The sequence below is a fragment of the Pseudophryne corroboree genome, chromosome 6 (genome assembly GCF_028390025.1).
Source record: "Pseudophryne corroboree isolate aPseCor3 chromosome 6, aPseCor3.hap2, whole genome shotgun sequence".
Lineage (NCBI taxonomy): Eukaryota > Metazoa > Chordata > Amphibia > Anura > Myobatrachidae > Pseudophryne > Pseudophryne corroboree.
The window spans coordinates 349,798,265-349,820,730 of record NC_086449.1 but is presented as its reverse complement, the minus strand read 5'-3'; the positions used below and the strand labels follow the sequence as shown (position 1 = coordinate 349,820,730).

At 43.9% G+C, this 22,466-nt stretch overlaps 1 protein-coding gene across 1 annotated transcript in view; it reads right to left on the bottom strand.

Moving 5' to 3' along the window:
- Positions 1-22,466, bottom strand: part of LOC134934569 (sodium/nucleoside cotransporter 2-like) — a 176,247-nt gene that overhangs the window by 140,224 nt on the left and 13,557 nt on the right. The window contains exon 4 of the mRNA XM_063929981.1: positions 969-1,110. Coding sequence (XP_063786051.1) covers positions 969-1,110 — 142 coding nt within the window. The remainder of the gene's footprint in view (positions 1-968; positions 1,111-22,466) is intronic.

Here is a 22,466-nt window from a genome sequence, read left to right as displayed (position 1 = left end):
TACATACTATTTACCGATGGCCAGGATCCCGGCCACCAGTATGCCGGCAGCTAATCTAAATTGATCATTTGTTAACATATTGAGGTCTCCACTGCCATATCTTTGTAAATGTGTATGATCAGGCCAAGACAGGGTGGGTGCAGCTGTAGGTAAGGAAAGTCTGTCTAGCCCTGATTCTAAAATTGTATGAAAACCTCCCATTATCAAGAGAGGCACAAACAAAGAAAACAACCCTGGGCCTCATACAGCATCAGTTGCAAATGCGAATAATTGCGCAATGAGTGATTATCGGCATACTGCATATGTGTACAAAACCAAACAGATTGACAGTGGCATGTGGCAAGTCTGATTTCTGTGTTCGTACCTACAGATGTGTCCTCTTACATCCTTGCTGTAGTCACATTAAAATACCCTTGAAGTTGCGCCATGCCGATAACTTACTGTTATCGTACATCCAAGAAACTGCATAAGACCCTTAGAACCATGCTGCAGAGGCCATCACGTATAAGAGCCGCCCTTTTCCCATAGAGAGAGATGCTCTCACCAGTACTGAGATGCTGCCAGGACATAACTCAGGGTAGTAAGGGCTTACATAAGTAACCAGGTGACCGCATGGAGTAGGCTTAGGTAGATGTAATACAAATGCAGTATAACATGAAAGTGGACTGGAGCTTTAGTGTTTTGCAGATACAGAGCTGCACATAGGAGAGCAGTACTGAGTGTCCCAGCTCATTAGAACCAGCTGGGAACACTTGCAGTGCAGTCACTGCTCCCTGCATGTCGCATCCTGGTTTCCCAGCAATAGCTGGGACTATCATACTCTGCTTCCGTGCTCCGACGTCCTGTTACCTAGTGACAACCGGGACCCGAAAGGAGGTGGTGAGCCGATGCGCTGCTGCAGCAGCTCCTAACACTTTCTCACTTTATTTATCTCAAAGCTTTGATACATCTCCCTTAAGATCACTTACCGCTCGGTGGTGCTTGGACATCAAAAAGAGGATAATGACAAACATACAGACACCTCCAAATGATATCAGCTGTTCAGGTCTCTTGGCCGTGTCCACAGCCAACCAGGTAATAAGCCCAATAAGAAGCAATATAATGAACACCCTGAAAGCATAAAACTTACATTGGAAACCAAATACAGTACAAAAGCCTTCAACAACATTGACCACACAAACGCTTTAGTGGTTGCTATACTGAATGCCAATAAGACTGACAGCTGGAAATGATCAGTAAATGATCAAAGAACCAATTTTAATTTTTAATAATAATAATAATAATAATAATAATAATAATGTTATTTATCTAGCTGTCTTTTGTCCCAAAACACATGATATAGAACATGATACAGAAGTTTACATTTTCAAAACATTACAGAAACTGTGAACATACTCGGGAGGTTTGGATTTGTTAGAAATGCACCATGGAGATACTACAAAGGTGCAGCAGCCATTTTGGGTCATCAGTTACAGGATCATTTATTCGACTCACAAAAGATCTTGGTCAGGCAGCCATTTTAGGTGCACTACATAGGAACAGATTAGTCAGATGCCTACTGTATGTCCCACAGTGGAAGAGAAAATGATTAGATGATAACCTTGCTAGTTCATCAGAGCCATGCAGTTTTCTTTCCAAACAGAGCACCTGGTAGTAGTAGTATTGGCAGCAGTCCACAGTGTCAGTGGCCAGCAAACAGAGGTCACAGCCATTCTCGTAAGAGCAGGCCACATACTTAGGGCATTGTGATTGTGCACACACCATCCTCAACCGCCACCTGAAGACAGTGTCTGCCGTGGAGCAGGGGCAGCGCCCAGTCAGCACACAAGAGCCGCAACTCCCTGGCTCCGGATTGGATGGGGGAGGGGGAGACGTTAAGCTCAGCCTATGGCTCACCCAGCACAAGGTAGCGAACAGACCGGGCAAAAGCAGAAGCGCAGAAGCAGGCTGATGCCAAAATACAGATTGGGTGGCCGAATGCATGGTGATTGTGGAGCCAGGGATGGGAGCTCTGTGAGCATGCAACCATCCCCGGCCTCCCGGAAACACTATATACCACGAATATAAAAAATATAATGTTTATAAATCTGACTTTCCAGAGCAACTCTGTTAAACATAGCAGGCCTGATTCAGTAGTGGATGTAGAAGCGGCTGAGCCTGCGCCTTTTGGCAGTCCCTCGTTTTCCGCAATATTCAAATGCTGCTACAAAGCCCTTCCCTGGCGTACATCTGTGTCCCAATGTGTAAGGACTGAGACTACTACTTTGAGCATCTGTAGACGCTGTATACCACCTGCTGAGTTTTGAAACTTGCACCAGCCCTATGGTAGGTACAGATTTTCCATCTTAGTATGGCCTCCAATGTGAATGATGAAGCATCTGCGTAGACAAACACTTTAGCAACAGACTCCCTACCTCCTATAACACCTCTATAAGAAATACCACTTTGTGCCTCTTCATAGCCACCTCCCAGTCACCACCCAGCATTTTCCCAAGACATTTTTTGATACCACGCGTCTTAATTGTAACTGGACCACACCCAGGGAAGCTTTGCCTAAGAATACTCTGAGCATAATTCAGAGTTGAATGCAGTGACGATTTTCTCAGAGTTGAGCGACTGTTTGGTATTGTGCATGCACGAAAAATCTCTAAATATCATATAGCGCATGTGATACTCAGTGTGTACACACAAAGGCCCAGTTACAATTAAGATGCATGGTATCAAAAAGGGTGTGGTATAATAGCTAGACAGTGTCTAGTTAGACAGTCAATTGATTGACACCACATGTTAGACAGTCAAAAGGTCGATAGGGTCAAAAGGTTGACATGAAAATGGTCGACATAAAAAAGGTAGACACCATTTTTTTTGCATTTCTGGGGTTTGTGTGGATAGTTTTGTCATCTGCGATCCCCAATTGTAGAAAGGCATTCGCTCGCCACGCTTCAGGCTCTGTGGTTCGCTGCGCTCACCACAAGGTTTATAATCAACTCTATGCCGACATGAATAGATAAGGTAAGAAAAAGTGCAAAAACATGTAAAATAAAAATAAAACCTGTGTCTACCTTTTTATGTTGACCTTTTGACCCTGCCGACCTTTTGTACTGTCTACCCTTTTCATGACGACCTTTTGACTCTGTTAACCTTTTGACCCTGTTGACCTAGTGTCTGTCTAACATATGGTGTCTATCTATTGACTGTCTAACTAGAAACTGTCTATCTATCATCCGGATACCAGCTTCTTCCATATCTTTAAGACAGCGAATAGAAAATGCAGACTGTCATGCTACTTTTATCACGAAATAAATAACAACAGAACCAGTTTTTAAAATGGAACCTTTTTTTAATCCATATTTTTATAAACTGGAATAATGCACTGTTGTTTATTGATCATTCCATCATTCATTTTAAGTATTTAGCTTGCCATTAATTTCACTTAGTCCTGTTATCAGGCCCGGCGACAGGGGGGTACTGGTACAAAGGGTATACCGGTGATGGGCCCGAGGTCCCAATGGGCCCCAAGTATGGACGGGCTAAAAACACGCCGTGGCTGATGCAGAAGTCTGCTTCCTGGCGGACCCACTGTGACACCCAGTGCTCAAAGTCTCTGCACAGCTGCCTGGCTCCTGAAATAACTCACCCGGTCATTCAGCACCTCCTGTGAGAGCATGTACTATGCTCCAATCCTCTGCTACCTCGATCCTGCCTCCCAGGAGAACGATAGCGGCACACACTTTCGGATCTCTGACTTTTGCGGCTCCCACGGCAATCCGGTCTGCTGCCTCAGACCGTTACATTACAGCTCCCTAACTGACCGGAGATCTGCCTTTTAACACCTCTACTACTTTCTCTGCTCATGCCAGATGTCTTCCCACTGGACCCACGCGCCGCTCACTCATTCCTCTCTGTCTTCACCAGTGTCCTTGCACCAGCCAGGATATGAACAGGGTCTCCTCCATTATGTGCACCCTAAGGTGGGCTTATAGCACGGCAAAATAAACTAAATAAAAAAGTACCAGAGGCCTAAATAATTAATGCAGGCTGCAAACAAATGTATGTACATAGGTTTGTCACCCTTTTTAACAGGTACGTGTGTGTGTGTGTGTGTGTGTGTGTGTGTGTGTGTGTGTGTGTGTGTGTATATATAATATATTGTCAAAGTCAGAAAAATATCTCTATGCACACTACCATATTTGCACCTCACACAGGTCTGTGCTGCGCATGCGTGCGCTCTCCCGTACGTGCGCATACTCACAGTCGCGGGCACCCGCAGGCGCACGGTATGCGTATTTACGGTAGAGTTTATGTGATCGTAGCGTGCGACTCGATCGTTACATATTTTCACTATATAATGTATTTTGTAGATCATGGTCCCTTTGATAGATTCTGAAAGTTTAGTTAACATAGCATGTTCCTGAACAGAGAGATCCCTCTTTGTATTGTACGAAGGGTCTAACAGGGGTCATACAGTGGTGTTTGGTACCCATCGGAAGAGTATTTAAATAGCAATATTCCGGTGTTGGTTTGGAGCGGATTAATCGCTCGTGCGAATAGTTATGGACATAAGAAGTTTATGTCCATTTACTATTATTTGTTCTTATTTAGTCATGCGGCGGGAAACTCAGTGTCCCACCCACCTGAACAGTTGGAAGCAGTCACAGCCCACCTGTATGAATCAACCTATGACCTTTTGTTATAATGCGAAGCCGAATTCCTGTGTCCAATGAACAATGAGATTGTAGGGACCATTGAATTGCATTGTGTGTGGGGCATAAATAGGCAGGCCGACCATATCCAGTTCACTCTCTTCAACGGTTCTCATTGCTGATAATCGGGAGCTGGATATCGAGGCGCATGCGATCGTTTCCCTTTGTGCGTAAGTGTTTCTCCGCAACTATATTGATCTTCTTGTTATTGTGGGTCAATCTCTCTCTCCCTCTCCCTTCTCCTCTTTCTCTCTTATTTTCCTTTAAATAGTAATTGTATTATATTTCCTGTGTAGTTATCTGGTTAGGTAGTCTATGTTATATTGTAGTGTATGATTTGTATTTGTATTAATTCTTTTGCAAGTTTATCATTCAAAATATATACATATTAGGCGTTGGACCCTAAGCCCAGGTATCTGTGTATTTCTTATAGTGTCTAGTATTCTCAGAGCGTCGGTGACGCTCAAACAGCTTTTAAGTTAATAAGGTTACACTAGGTTGCATCTACACCCTATCTCTACACAAAGGTTTTACAGCATATTACATTGTTTATGGTTTAGATTTAAAGGTTTAACATTGTGAGCGTCAGCGCCGCTCGTGATCTCCTCGTGGTCTCGAGCGTCCGCTACGCTGATAGCGTAGCATTACGGTAGACGCTCACCTATAAATGTGCCCGATACCAACAGCGTATTCTCGTGAGCGTCTGTATCGCTCGAGCAGCCCGCTCCCGATACAGCGTCCGTTACGCTATAGTGAACCATTACGTTAGTCAGCAGCCAATAGCGTGCCTGCCTGTGATCTCTTGGCCGTGAGCGAACGTGACGCTTGAGCGTCTCGACCACGGCTAAGCGATTGTTACGCAACAAGCGTACCCTTACGGTACTTCATACGTAAATAGCGTACAGTGTTCTTAGACCTCACAAAGGGTTTTATATACGATAAATATTCAGCTTTATCAATTGGCGGCTCGCCCGTCCTTCACATATCTGCACTAGGTAATTTCAGCAGACATTATCCAGCAGCAAAGGGCGGGAGATCATATTCCTCGTAGTGCTGTTTGGATAAGCGTCTGCTTCTCTTAGTAAAGGGTGCTGAAGAAATCCGGGAACCGGAGGTAAGAACAACACGCTAGTCTCTTTTAAAACTGTTTATTTTTCTGTCTTGCGTACACACGCACGCACATATATATCTGCATTTCTTTTTCATTTGTGTATTTTCGTATATCACTCTTCTGTTTGCCTTTTTATAATTGATAAACGTGCTGAGAGAGATTTGCCGCTATTTTAATAGTTTAAGAGTAAAGGTAATATAGTTAAAGTATAGACAAACACACAGCTGTGCCTAAGAGACAAGGCGAAGTCAGTGTGGTGCGTGGTAGATGATAAAGGATCATCTACATTGATAAACGTATAAATTGTGTTACGGTGGATCTTTGCTTTGCGTACACGTGTCTCTAACAAAGGACTGAGACTTGTGTACGCAATCCAAGGGCCGACGCACGCAGCGTATATTACGCAACGGAGCGTACGGGTACGCCCACGTAACTCAAATCACAAGCGTCAATTTTTTTTCAACGCGATAAATAGCGCAACGCGGTAAATAACGCAAGGCGATAAATCGCGCAAATCTATTTTAAAATTCGAAATTTAAATTAATAGATCCTTCTCCTAATTTGTAACACATCTGGTCTAAAGAGAAATTTCTGCGCAGAAATAGAAATAGAAACAAAAGTGTATATGTGGTGAGTGAGTGTTTGTTTTTACAATTTTTGAGGTTGAACCACAAGAAAAGTCGAGTTCTCGTGAGGTACATGCGTGTAAGTGACGTACATGGTGGCTAGGGAGGCATCCCTGGTTAAAACATACAATTTGAGCATTAGAGTGTAGCAGACCAGGAGGTCATACTGTAACAGACTAGGAGGTCATAGCAGACCAGCAGGTTCAGGTACAGCAGACAAGGAAGTCCGCTATACAGTCCACAGGCACAACACCAAGAAAGGGTTGGTGCAACACCCATATAGGCCATACAAGCTCTGGCTGAAGGAATTCGCAGCCGCAATTTTCGATTCCACTGGTCGCTCCGTACATAAGATTAGTTGCTTATGTGCTGAACGATTGTACCGCACGTAATTGTGTGCATTAGTAAACCTGACCGGTACTATTTGTGTACGAAGGTCATAAACGCTATTTGTACATTCTAACGTGATTTGTGTAATTTTTTTTTATTTTAAGGGAGGTTCGCTGCTCACTCAGGAACTATCCAACAACCAATAGTTACTGGAAAGAGTAAGTGTTCTTCGGATCACCCTCACAGGTTCCAGTAAATAGAGGTTCAGGTCGCAGGGGCCCTAGGTCGAGTACGCCAGCACCATATCGGTGTGATCAGGTCGTATTGGTCGGCGTGGGCGAGTGAGTGGGGTACTCGGTAAACCGCCACCGTCAGCCTATTTTGAACATTTTGGTTTGCGTAAGGGTTGGTTGAATAAAGCAACACCTTCGAACTATGGGGGCCACTTGTTCAGGTACGGGGCGATCAACCTCGGTTCGGGTTGATTCAGTGAACCGACCAGTCGGGTCGGCAAGATAAGTAATGTGTGAGAAATACGGAAGTCACACAGAAGCTTTATGTGATGAATGGGAGAGAATGACAATACATGACGGGGAGAAATTCCCAAGAGTAGGTAGCTTCAGCACAGAAGTGTTAACGAATTTAAGGAGAAGGATATGTCTCATTAAATCAGCCAAGAGACGAATCAAGCATTATGATTATTTACAGTTGTGGCAACAGGAGGGTGACATACAGAGAGGATTGGCTCAGGCGGCGGGATCTGGCTCGATCAGAAAACTGATAGCCACGGCCCCACCGCCACCATATATATCGGGAGAAAAATTGGTTGCGGAGAATGACGCATTAAGGTGTAACAAACAAACACTTAGCAACTGTGTAAATGTTAAAGATAATGTTAACCAATTAACCAATGCAAGTATTAACCCGTGCAAGTTGTACCCTGTTTTGAACTTTCCTCAGGAGTGTGATCAAGAGGACGAATCGGCAACAATTTCAGCGCTCTCTCTAGCAGCCACCATAGCAGAGACCACTGTAGGCACAGCTCAACCCCCGAGATTAGTAACGAAAGCCCCTAGCGGAGGGATAGGTGAGGTCGTATCAACGGGTAAGTACGGCACCATACACTATGCTGAAACTATTTCACCACAGCCTGTAGAATCTACACAGGATGAGGTTGTTAGAGTTAATCCTGTTAAGGTAATAGTAGTTCCAAATGGGAAAACAGACACTTCAGGAGTCACTCCTGTTAGGAACATTGCCATGTACAGCCCATTTTCCCGAATGGAATTAAGGACCATAGTGTCGGAATTCCCTGACCCTAGAAAAGACTTAGTTGCCAGCCAAAAATACATCAGAGACCTAGGTAACACGTTAGAGCCCAACAACAAAGACTGGCAGATATTGCTGAGAGCATGTTTACCCTCCAATGTCGACGCAGCTCAATTTTTAGCTGACTGTGGATTAGATCAGGATGTACCTCTTACAGATGAGTACAACAAAGACAATGTAAAAAGAATAAGCTTACAGTTAAAAGAGTATTTCCCAGCCGTAGTTAAATGGAACAAAATATTCTCCATTAAACAGAAGGAGTCAGAAACAGCTGCAGAGTATTTTCACAGAGCATTATCAGAAATGGCAAAATACACAGGCATAGAGGACATTAAAACAAACATAAACCATCGAGAAGTAGCAGTATCGGTACTGATGGATGGTTTAAAAGAGTCATTGAAGACTAGGGTACAGACCACACAACCATGTTGGCGAGGTCTGTCTGTGGCTACTTTGAGAGAGGCTGCTATTGATCACAATAGGAACATCACCAGACACAGGGAACAACAAGGTGATAAATTAATGTCAGTAAGTATACAGGCCCTGACCACAAGGCAGCCTTTGTTTATATCACCAAACCCTGTGGGTAAGTCAAGTGTGGTTACTTGTTATTCTTGTCATAAACAGGGACACATGGCACGAGATTGTAGAATGAAGAATTCACGAAACTCATACCAACCCCCTAGACAACGACACGACACACGACATTGGGAGCAAGGTCCGCAGAAACGGAGTTATGAGCCACATACAGGGGAAACAAAAAGATACCCCCCGAACAGAGACTGGCAAGCCTCTGGTAGCTCCCAATTAACTCCATCACAAGTAGTTGCTGCCAGCGGGATTCAGGGAGGTCACCATACCCAATAGGGGTGTGGCCATACCTGTAATCTGCAGCCAGTGAAATTGATTGCAAGTCTTGGAGGTGAACCAGAAATTGCAATCAATGTAGCTGGTAAATCATTAAACTTTCTTGTAGACACAGGGGCGGCCAAATCAGTGATAAATTCGACAGTGGGCATGAGAACCACTGGTAAGACAATTCCAGCCATAGAGGTAACGGGAGTAGTCCAGCACTACCCTGTTAGCAAACCAGCCGAGATTACAGTAGGGCCTTTACATACCAAGAATTCCTTTTTGCTGGCTGCATCGGCACCGACTAATCTCCTGGGAAGAGACTTACTGTGTAAAATGGGGTGCGTCATTTATTGTACTCCTGAAGGTGTATTCTTGGACATACCTGAGAATCACGCTCAGGAAGTGCGAGACATGTTAGACTCCCCGTCAAAATTAATGTCACATACCATTATGACAAATAGGACTCCATCCCAAGTAGAAGAAATGACATCTCAGATACCAGAGTCACTTTGGACTAAAGATGGACAGGACACTGGATTAATGGCAAACGTAGCTCCGGTAGTTGTACAAGTAAAAGATGGTAGGATAGCTCCAAAAATCCCACAGTACCCTCTGAAGCCAGAGGTGGAGTTAGGAGTGTATCCCGTAATAGAGCGCTTGCTACAACAGGGCATTCTGGTAAGAACGTCCAGCACTGCCAATAGTCCCATCTTCCCTGTTAAAAAGAGTGGGGGGAGGGGTTACCGGCTAGTGCAGGATCTAAGGGGGATTAACAAAATAGTTGAGAGTCAGTTCCCCGTAGTGCCAAATCCAGCTGTCATCCTAATGCAAATCCCTCCCACTGCGAAATTTTTCACTGTTATTGACCTCTGCTCCGCTTTCTTTTCGGTACCTCTGCACCCTGACAGTCAATATTTGTTTGCATTTACATACAGAGGAGTCCAATACACATGGACTCGATTACCACAAGGATTCATAGATAGCCCAAGTATATTTTCTCAGGCTTTGCATGATTGTTTACAGTCTTTCCAACCAGTGAGTGGATCAGTATTAATACAGTACGTGGATGATCTACTACTGTGTTCTGATTCATTGGAAGCATCCCTGAAGGATACGAAACAGCTCCTGTTTCATCTTTCAGACACAGGACACAAGGTTTCCAAAGACAAGTTGCAATTATGCCAAACTAAGGTAAAATATTTGGGACACTGTTTAACACAAGGACTGAGACACCTGACCGCTGATAGAATTCAAGCAATTAGAGACATGACTCTGCCACAAACCCAGCAACAGATCAGAACATTTTTAGGAATGTGTGGGTATTGCCGTAACTGGATCCCAGGGTTTTCCATTCTAGCGTTACCCTTGCAGGAGATGGTCTCCTCAAACAAACCTGATCGGATTTCGCATACAGACGAGTCTGAGACAGCATTTGAGAGACTTAAACAGTGCCTAACGCAGGCACCAGCATTAGGTATGCCTGACTATGGGAAACCCTTTGAACTATACGGAACAGAAAGTGCTGGTTGCGCGGCAGGCGTACTAACCCAAAAGCACGGTGATGCCAGCAGGCCGGTAGCATATTACAGCGCTCAGCTAGATACGGTAGCGCGATCCCTCCCCACATGCTTGCGAAGCGTTGCTGCGATAGCATTGCTAGTAACAAAAAGCAAAGACGTCGTGCTAGGTCACAACCTCACAATTCATACACCACATGCAGTGTCAGCCTTGTTGAATTCTGCCCAAACCAGACACGTCTCATCAGCGCGGTTTACAAGATGGGAATTGGCACTAATGGCCCCCGTAAACATCACCATAAGGAGATGCAGTGCATTAAATCCTGCAACATATCTCCCAGGTGTGCCTGGACAGGCACAAAGGGTGGAGGATGAGAGTGGTGGGGAAGGAGAATTTAACACAAAGGAAGACACTCATGATTGTATGGAATATTTGACCCAAAATTTTACCGCAAGGCCTGACATCAGTGACAACCCACTGGAAGACGTAGAACTTACGTTCTACACGGACGGTAGTTGTCATAGACAGTCAGACTCGGGAGACTTGTGTACTGGATACGCAGTCGTAGATGACCAAGGCACCATAGAAGCGGAACCGCTAGGCCCACCTCACTCAGCCCAGGTTGCTGAACTGGTCGCCCTAACCAGAGCATGTGAATTGGCTAAGGGCAAATCAGCCAATATCTACACCGACTCTAGATACGCATTCGGGGTAGTCCATGATTTCGGAGCCCTACGGCGCCTCAGAAATTTCATGACGGCAGCTGGTACACCGGTAGCGCATGCAGCTCACATAAAAAGGCTTCTAACAGCGATACAGGAACCCGATAGAGTGGCTGTTATCAAATGTAAAGCACACACATATAGCCAAGACCCAGTATCACTTGGTAACAGCCGAGCAGACGAAGCTGCTAAATTAGCAGCTGCTACCCCCAGACAGACAGACACCACACAACTGATGGTATTTAATACCATCAACACACAGAAGTTGTGTGAGATGCAAAATTTGTGTTCCACACAGGAAAAGGCAGTCTGGAAGGCAAAGGGATATGGTCAGGAGTCCTCAGGACTCTGGACGGATGGACACGGTAAACCAGTGGCCCCCAAAGCATACCATCCATGCTTAGCTGAGGCAGCTCACGGGCTGACTCATCTGGGCAAGGAAGGGATGTGCAAGTTGGTAAGAGCATATTGGTGTGCCCCAGGATTTTCTTCTCATGCGAGTAAAAGGGCAATGTCATGCCTTACCTGTCTGAGAAAGAACATCGGAAAGGCAATACCTACAGAACCATCTCATATCCCACCTGCCGGCGGCCCTTTCCAGGTAATACAGATTGACTTTATTCAATTACCCCCTTGTCGAAATTTGAAATATGTACTTGTTTGTATAGATGTTTTCTCAAATTGGGTCGAAGCATTTCCAGCGGCCACAAATACCGCTATGTTTACTGCTAAGAAAATTGTGCAGGAATTTGTATGTAGATATGGTATCCCTAGAATTATCGAAAGTGATAGGGGTACCCATTTTACAGGTGATGTCTTTCAAGGAATGTGTAAATTGATGGGAATTGATAGCAAGCTGCACACTCCATACCGTCCACAGGCGAGTGCGAAAGTGGAAAGAGTGAACAGCACTATTAAAAATAAACTGAGTAAAGTGATGGCAGAGACAGGATTGACATGGCCAGAAGCTTTACCCATTGTACTGTACAGCATCAGAACCACTCCCAGGTCCCCTCTTAATCTGTCTCCCTTTGAAATCTTGTTTGGTCGACAACCGCATGTTATGATTAACCCTCAGGATGATTTGAAGTGTAACAATGAAGTGACTGTAAAATACTTGATTAACATGAGTAAACAGTTGAGGAATCAAAATGATAATCTGAAGTTAGTGATTCCTGATTTACCAGATAGTAATTGTCATGACATTGAACCTGGGGATTATGTAATGATACGGAATTTTCTACGCTCAGGTTGCCTTATTGACAGATGGGAAGGACCATACCAGGTCTTATTGACTAGCACTACAGCATTGAAGGTTGCTGAGAGAGAGACTTGGGTTCATTCGTCCCACTGTAAAAAGGTTGCTGATCCAGAGAGGTCCCGTGATAAGGAACAGACGGTAGAGGTTGTATCACTGGAGTGTCTGTTCCAGGAGGATTAAGGCGGCACCTGAGCATTGAAAATCACAAGACCAAAAGCAGTTGTCGATCCCCTGTTCCCTTTTATTGTTTTTCTCCAACTTCCCATCCCCTCTCCTTCAAATTATTTCCCCCCCTTCTCATTCTTCTCCGTTTCCTCCTACAAGATGGACTTGCCCCAAGAGACTGTGATCCGGATTTTCCTGTTGACCATGATGTTGACCAGAGCAGTCTGTTCCGGCGAGAGTACCATGGAGGTCGAGAGAGGTTCTGGAATGGGTTCTGATGACAGAGATGGAGGCGTAGTTTTCCAAGAACAACATAATCAACAAGCAAAGGCGAGTATCAGAAAACGATCCGATAGCATTGACCATAGAAGGAATTGTGAAGGATTGTTAGCTGAAGAAAACTGTATCTGTCGGCTCTGTAACAATGTCATTGAGGATGGGTGCATAAAGAAATGCCAATCCAGTTTTAATATCCATATGGACCAGCATCCATTGAGTGACTATCACTCCTTAGTGGGTAGTGTGTTAAATAAAACAGATTGTTGGGTATGCTCTCAAGTACCTCAAGGTCATAGCAAATCAGGGCTAGTACCATTTCCTTTAACGTTAGGGGAGGTACTTGAGTTAAGTGGTGGGAGACCGGTGGACAGGAGGTTTAATATCTCCAGCCCTCCTAGTTTGAAGCTCCACCAATACCATGTGGATAGGTCCCTATTATGTTTTAACATCTCCAATCCCCGAAAGCCGGGAAATTGGGAAGTGTCATGGAGTAATCAGACCATGACCTTTTCGCATAGAGCAGATAGAATGCCTACAGATACAGAGCTTATACGCCACATAGCCAGTAGAGGAAAATCTTTCCGGTATAGGTATACCTTAGGAAATAAGATTACGAGAGTTGGAGAGGTATCACCAGGATACTGTGCACATATCGTACAACCTGATACGTGTACTAAGCAGATGGAAGAAATAGGGTTAGGAGATTTCACATGGAAGGTGTGTAATATGGTTATGTCCTACTCCGTCCCATATGTTCTCCCCGATGATGCATATTTCATATGCGGGAGAAAGGCGTATAAGTGGCTTGCCCCAAACTCTGAAGGATTGTGTTATATTGGAAAAGTACTGCCTGAAGTAATGACTGTATCACATGACAAAATGAAAGACATACACCGTGTTGCCCAAACTCCTTATACTCACACCCATTACGAGCACGTAGTTAAACGACACCTGATAGAAAGAACAGAGCATCCGGCCTCTGACATGATCCATGAATCCACCGGGATTCAGTTTCTAATCGCGTTAGATATCACTCGCACCGCTAGAGGAGTGTTGAATTATAAATACATATCTGCGCTCGCCAATTTGTTAGATAATATCACTGAAATGTATGATGACACGTTTAGGTATACTGGAAGGAAACTTCAAGCTTATAAAACAGAACTGGTACAGCATAGAATGGTTCTTAATTACCTCACAGCAGTGACAGGCGGATATTGTGTCACACTGGCAACACAATACGGCGTGAAATGTTGCACATATATTACGAATAGCACCGAGGACCCGGTCGAGGTCATAGACCAAAAGATGTACGATATTCTCCAACTGAAGTGGGAATTTCGCAGGAGACACAATCTCACTCTTGCTGCTGTAGGTAATGAGCTGACTGGTTGGGTGTCATGGTTGAACCCGCGAAATTGGTTCTCTGGTTTAGGAGACTGGGCTCAAGGAGTCATAATGGATGTTGGGAAGTTTCTCCTATGTATCTTAGGTGTTATCATAACGATCGGTTTGATATTTAGATGCGGTCAGGCTTTAATGAGGTGCAATCGTCGTACTAGGGTAATGAGTTTAAGGAGCAGGGAAACTGTAATTCCAATGGACTTGATTTATGACCCAAATGTAGAAACAATGATGTGATGAAAATGCGATTTCTACGGTCCGTTTCTTTCACCTGTTTTTCAGTTATCTCCAAGGTAAAAAGACCCACTTGGACGAGGAATTTGATGAGCCGATATACAGACAACAGAGGGATTAAAGAAGAAGTTTTGACAACCTGATACACAGATTTTTGATGAACTATGCCATGGATCCCCAGTTTCCCTAGAAATTTTAAAATTACGCTAGCCCAACACTTTTGTAAATCTATGGACATTGACAGCTTTTGCTCGCACCTTATGGGCAAAAGCACAAAGAAGACTGCATTCAACAGACACCAAACAAGACCTCAATCGACGAATGTACATTTACCTGACATAGAATACCACCGCATTTACCGTAATTATGTCTTTTCTTCATTTCTACAACCCTCAGGTAATGACACACATAGTCGATAGGGAATACAGGCACAGATATCAGCAATCACATATCTCCCCCATTCATGTATCATCAACTAAAATGTGCTCCCCCATTTTGTTACAACCAAAGCCGAAAAGAGCTCGGTAAAGTTTGACAGCCCATCCACAGACCCGTACCACGGGATAAGAAGGAATTCAAATGTATACTTCGCAATACCTCGAAGCTTGATTTAAAACACGTACGGCACGATGATACATGACCCCCAAGCACGGATTCATACACACATGCTTCTGCTATCTCACTAGGTCATACCCTTTTCCTACCTTCTCCTCTCCTCCCCTACCCAACCATGTAAATGTATTAATCCCTGACATATATTTTTCTCCTTTTGAAATGTTTTAGAAGGTGGCAGTTATTATTGACTGCCAAAGGGTGGACTGTCAAAGTCAGAAAAATATCTCTATGCACACTACCATATTTGCACCTCACACAGGTCCGTGCTGCGCATGCGTGCGCTCTCCCGTACGTGCGCATACTCACAGTCGCGGGCACCCGCAGGCGCACGGTATGCGTATTTACGGTAGAGTTTATGTGATCGTAGCGTGCGACTCAATCGTTACATATTTTCACTATATAATGTATTTTGTAGATCATGGTCCCTTTGATAGATTCTGAAAGTTTAGTTAACATAGCATGTTCCTGAACAGAGAGATCCCTCTTTGTATTGTACGAAGGGTCTAACAGGGGTCATACAGTGGTGTTTGGTACCCATCGGAAGAGTATTTAAATAGCAATATTCCGGTGTTGGTTTGGAGCGGATTAATCGCTCGTGCGAATAGTTATGGACATAAGAAGTTTATGTCCATTTACTATTATTTGTTCTTATTTAGTCATGCGGCGGGAAACTCAGTGTCCCACCCACCTGAACAGTTGGAAGCAGTCACAGCCCACCTGTATGAATCAACCTATGACCTTTTGTTATAATGCGAAGCCGAATTCCTGTGTCCAATGAACAATGAGATTGTAGGGACCATTGAATTGCATTGTGTGTGGGGCATAAATAGGCAGGCCGACCATATCCAGTTCACTCTCTTCAACGGTTCTCATTGCTGATAATCGGGAGCTGGATATCGAGGCGCATGCGATCGTTTCCCTTTGTGCGTAAGTGTTTCTCCGCAACTATATTGATCTTCTTGTTATTGTGGGTCAATCTCTCTCTCCCTCTCCCTTCTCCTCTTTCTCTCTTATTTTCCTTTAAATAGTAATTGTATTATATTTCCTGTGTAGTTATCTGGTTAGGTAGTCTATGTTATATTGTAGTGAATGATTTGTATTTGTATTAATTCTTTTGCAAGTTTATCATTCAAAATATATACATATTAGGCGTTGGACCCTAAGCCCAGGTATCTGTGTATTTCTTATAGTGTCTAGTATTCTCAGAGCGTCGGTGACGCTCAAACAGCTTTTAAGTTAATAAGGTTACACTAGGTTGCATCTACACCCTATCTCTACACAAAGGTTTTACAGCATATTACATTGTTTATGGTTTAGATTTAAAGGTTTAACATTGTGAGCGTCAGCGCCGCTCGTGATCTCCTCGTGGTCTCGAGCGTCCGCTACGCTGATAGCGTAGCATTACGGTAGTCGCTCACCTATAAATGTGCCCGATACCAACAGCGTATTCTCGTGAGCGTCTGTATCGCTCGAGCAGCCCGCTCCCGATACAGCGTCCGTTACGCTATAGTGAACCATTACGTTAGTCAGCAGCCAATAGCGTGCCTGCCTGTGATCTCTTGGCCGTGAGCGAACGTGACGCTTGAGCGTCTCGACCACGGCTAAGCGATTGTTACGCAACAAGCGTACCCTTACGGTACTTCATACGTAAATAGCGTACAGTGTTCTTAGACCTCACAAAGGGTTTTATATACGATAAATTTAATTATTTTTATTATTATTATAAATTATTATTATCTATATTTATACTTCTAGATTGGTTGTCTGACACTCAATCAACTTGCAGCTTGCTCTGGTGCCAGTCAAAAGAAATTATAATATATCCATGCAGAGACGGCACTCAGAGTCTTAAAACACAAAATAAATCCAGACACAGGCCGGAATGTAATGAAGTACGAGTTCGGCGGCCGTGCGGGATGCTGCCCAAAATCTGATTTTTTTTTAAAAAAGGGGCAATCATGTACAAGGCTAAACCTTGCGGTCAATGTTTCTGGTCCCTGAAATGTCAACCTTAATATGTCTGCTTTTGTTTTGTTTTGTGATGGGGTCATGGGGGCCCCATGAATTCATCAGTGTACTGGGCCCCAAGATTTCTTTTGCCGGCCCTGCCTGTTATAATCTTTTTAAATACGTCATTGTAAACAGCACAAATAAATTAACATTTCTATGTTTTATACAAATGCTTGTTGCTGTACTTATGTTTTAAAAGTGGAGAATTTAAATGTTGTAAATATTCAAATTTTTGATCCTGTATGGATAACACAGGTTTAGGTCAGGGTTTAAGGACTTTGGCCCTTCAATCATAAGCCTCCTTATTTAAAAATCAGTCAACCTTCACAGTTTATGTGCCCTACCAGTGAAAATTCCCTAAAATATTCTCTGATTGAGGGACAAGTTTGAACCTAAAAAATCCACTGCTGTCTAAGGGGGCCTTTATGTGTGAAATGGAGAGCCTTGGTGTTTGTGAACTACACGGGGACGCCATGGTGGTAGTATTGGGGTCCTTTTACCTTCAAGCTACAATACCAATTTATACCTCCAGAACCATCCCTTACATTCTCTACATTTGAGGTCCATGCGATACGCCTCTACCAACTTACTAATCTTCGAGTTGCTGTGATCTACTGTCCACATGGCACTTCCTCCATATTCCTCGACAACTTTGCTTTCTGGTTACCTCACTTCCTTTCTTCTGACATTCCCTCCATTATCCTAGGTGATTTCAACATCCCTATCGATAACCCCACAAAATCACCTGCCTCTAAACTCCTTAACCTTACCTCTTCACTTGATCTCTCCCAGTGGACCAACTCACCCTCCCATGTGAACGGGAGCTCACTGGATCTGGTTTTCACTCACCGCTGCAATATTTCTGATTTCTCCAATTCCCCTTTTCCCCTCTCTGACCACCACCTGCTCTCTTTCAACTTATCTATCTCCGCTTCCCCATCTCTCCCTCCTAAGACTACTTTCACTAAGCATAACATTGAGGCTATTGACACCTCATCCCTATCATAGGTGTGCACAGGGGGGGTTCCTGGTGCGCACAGGCACCCCCTAATGTCTGTCACCCTCTCACACACGCCTGCTGCTGCAGTGATCGGCGATCACCGAGTGTGCTCATTCCTGTCCTCCGCCCGTTGCGCCCGCCACCCCATCTGCTCAGCCTGGCTGCCCGGACACCCGGGACGGTTAATGATTCATTTGTATGGGTGCAGCATCACTGACGTAATCCTACTCCCAGTTCCTCTAACCTGTGTGATGTGTTGTGATGATGTTATGCCACTCACATACCCGCTCATGCTCCCACCCACACTCTCTCTCTCCTCATCATGTGCCACGCCAATGCCACAGAATACAGCATTCCTCTTGGAGGAGAAGTTCAAATTCAATATCAATATATATTTCGAGAGATTAGGGTATAATCTATTGTAATACAATATACAAATTTAACATATAGTAAACAGATTTATATATATATATATATATAATGTCCATGTGATCCGGCTCTCCTTTAGGATAGATTGCTGCACTGGGTGCCCCCGTAACAAATCAAGCATATAGACAGTGGACGCGGCACTCCTGGTGTCTGGATCAATAAAACTCTTAGCAGGCAGGTAGTAGCAGACAACGTTTCAATGACGTTTAATATGTCATTTTCCTCAGGTCTAAAATAACAATGGTACAGGTCTTACCTTATAAAGTGTGCATCACCCTGTGAGAAACGAGTCGCGGTCAGCGGGACGCCACCCGCCCCGTCCAGCGTGCCGGAAGTGACGTTGCGCCGCGTCACTTCCCCCGGCCGTGCTCCCCATCACCATAGTAACAAACAACAAGAAACAGAGAAGGACAGCTGCAGGTAACAGATAGAGCAGATCAGGCAACGGAGTAACATACTGGCATTGAGACATGCTGCATTACACAGTTACATATATGTAACACTTCAAAAGTACATGCTTATTAGAAACAAGTAGGGCTCATATGCAGAAAAATTAATGAAACCAATACCATGGCTAGTATGTTTAAGTGAACTATACACATACCAGTTAAAATACTGAACATAAACATGCAGGATAGTATTAACAAATCTACAATACATTTATAGGAAACTTTTGTATCCATGGGACTCGTTTAGTCCTCGTGGATACACCGTATCTAAACGGTAGATCCACCGTGCTTCAAGCCTCAACAGTTTGGCCCCACGGTCCCCCCCACGGATAGATGCTGGCACGTGATCAATCATGCAGTATTTAAGTATGGTTAGTGGATGACGATTAGAGGCAAAATACCTAGCAACGGGCTTTTCATTAGTACCCTTGGTAATAGCCAATTTGATTGCCGAACTGTGGGCTGCCATACCTTCCTTAAACATACACTGTGTCTTACCTATGTATGACAGCCCACAGGGGCATATCAATTGGTAAATCACGAAGCGTGAAGTGCATGTTAATGTATGCAATATGTACAATGTTTTCCCAGAGTGGGGATGCTGGAAGGTATCACCCGCTATCATAAACCTGCATGTTGTACAGGTACAGCGAATGCAGCCCCTATGCCTACCCCTACTAGAATTGGTAGCAGTAGAATACTTAGTGACATCTGTTTTCACCAGAATATCCCGGATGTTTTTACTGCATTTATAGCAGGACATCAATTTGGTGTTGTCTAACCGTAACTCGGGGTCACTCTGTACGATAGGCCATAGTTGTTTAGATATTTGGTTAATACCTGTACTGGCTGAATGATATTGCATCACCCATGGCATAATGGGACCGGAGTCGCTGGCACTCTGAGGTGGGCCTATTAGTGTAGCTCTATCAATATTTAATGCTTTTAGTTTGGCCTCCTGTAACAACTGCATTGGGTACCCACGTTCTCTAAATTGGGCAATCATCACATCCATTTGTGAATTGGCTGTTTCTGAATCAGATGTAATGCGTCTGATGCGCAAGAGCTGAGAAAACGGTAAACCCCGTTTAAGGGGTTGGGGATGAAAACTACTATAATGTAAGACATTATTCTTATCAGTAGGTTTGCAGTAAAGGGAAGTTACTAAGCGACCTTGCTGGATGGAAATTTGAACATCTAAATAGTTGATAACCTGGTTACTAATTGTATACGTCAATTTGATAGGGTGTTGTTTGGCATTGTGCCTATGGATGATCGCTTCAAGTTGAGACTGAGTGCCCTGCCAGATGAGTAAAAGATCATCGATGTAGCGGCAGTAAAACAATATACAGGCCGCTACATCCTGATCTTCAAAAAATATTTGCTGTTCAATATCGAACATGAAAATGTTGGAATATGAAGGGGCCACAGAGGACCCCATGGCACACCCCTTACGTTGTAAATATATGTGCCCATCATATAGAAAGACGTTTTTTTGTAGCGTCATTTGTAACAGTTGCATGCATAACTGAAGGTCAGGGCCCTGGTACTTGACATGTTTATGTTCAGTATTTTAACTGGTATGTGTATAGTTCACTTAAATATACTAGCCATGGTATTGGTTTCATTAATTTTTCTGCATATGAGCCCTACTTGTTTCTAATAAGCATGTACTGTTGAAGTGTTACATATATGTAACTGTGTAATGCAGCATGTCTCCATGCCAGTATGTTACTCCGTTGCCTGATCTGCTCTATCTGTTACCTGCAGCTGTCCTTCTCTGTTTCTTGTTGTTTGTTACTATGGTGATGGGGAGCACGGCCGGGGGAAGTGACGCGGCGCAACGTCACTTCCGGCACGCTGGACGGGGCGGGTGGCGTCCCGCTGACCGCGACTCGTTTCTCACAGGGTGATGCACACTTTATAAGGTAAGACCTGTACCATTGTTATTTTAGACCTGAGGAAAATGACATATTAAACGTCATTGAAACGTTGTCTGCTACTACCTGCCTGCTAAGAGTTTTATTGATCCAGACACCAGGAGTGCCGCGTCCACTGTCTATATGCTTGATTTATTATGGGGGCACCCGGTGCAGCAATCTATCCTAAAGGAGAGCCGGATCACATGGACATTGTATTAGTAAGTTGCTGGAGCGGCATCTCCAACAATCTTTTGATCAAGGCTCCCTTGTATTTATTTTGATGCTTTTACTCTGTTTTCCTCTGCCAGTTTGCACAGCTGTAATACAGCACCAGCACCAGCACTTTTTTATGCATATTTTTGCACAATATACTGATTTTTAGTATATCAGCACGTTTTTTTTCTTTTTTCTTTTATCTTTTATCATCTTGGGCAGCTTGATTGTTAAATGTGCTTGTGTATATATCACTAACCGTGGAACTGTGTGAATATGGCTGAATCTAGTATTGAACCAGCGGATTGTCCTCAGCTCTCTAATTATGCAATTGGTGACCTCCATGGCTATTCTGAGGCTGAGGCTGAGGCAATCCTATATAGTGAAATTATGGATGCTCAACAGGAGGCTAATACACCTGCTAGCTCCTACCGAGAATTACTCCGTTTACATCGCAAGGAGATAGATTACTACTATCATTGTATTTCACTTTCTGATTACTACAGAGCCAAAAAGATTCCGCAGTGTTTACGAGTTAGGAACTCACCCACCATCGGCCGGAATGACCTATGCTTTTGCAAAAAGTGGGTGGGTATCCTTAATAAATGCTCCATGGACTTAATGATCTTAATTATAGAGCAATCCACTAAAGAGATGAATAACATCAAAGCTAAAATAGTGCAGTATGAGATCATACACAAACCAATTCTGCAGGCTGACACGGGTACCGACTGGTATGAAAAATTAAATGGGCAGCTACAAATCTATAAGGGTGACCTTATTACATTTAAGGCACAAAAGCGCAGTAAGGTTGACGGTGATTATGACAACCACAATGTATATAAATGGACTGACGCATCTACACGCTATGACCACAAAAAACCCTTCTTTCATCGTAGACGATATAAACAGCGGGACCTTGAAACATCTCACGAACATACCCCCACATCTAGTGAATCTGATTCAGCGAGTCAATCAGTACCAGCGGCTCACCCTTTAGGGGTTACGACACGGACTTTGGTCCAAGAAAAAAGAGATGCCGGCGTCCGTACACAAGAAGGAGCAAACAATGGCAGAGGCAGAGTGGTGAGGCCCCCCAAGCATCAGAGACGCTAATAGTCAATTTATCTAATTATGATCTATCTACTGTTGAACGCCAGGTGCTGTCTAGGGGCTTGTCATTCGTTCCAGCACGGAAATTAGATCCCTTTGGCAGATAGAAAAATACAGTTTACAGCTACAATTGAAATTAAAAGAATATTTCAACAAACAGCCTACCAGCACTGAGCGC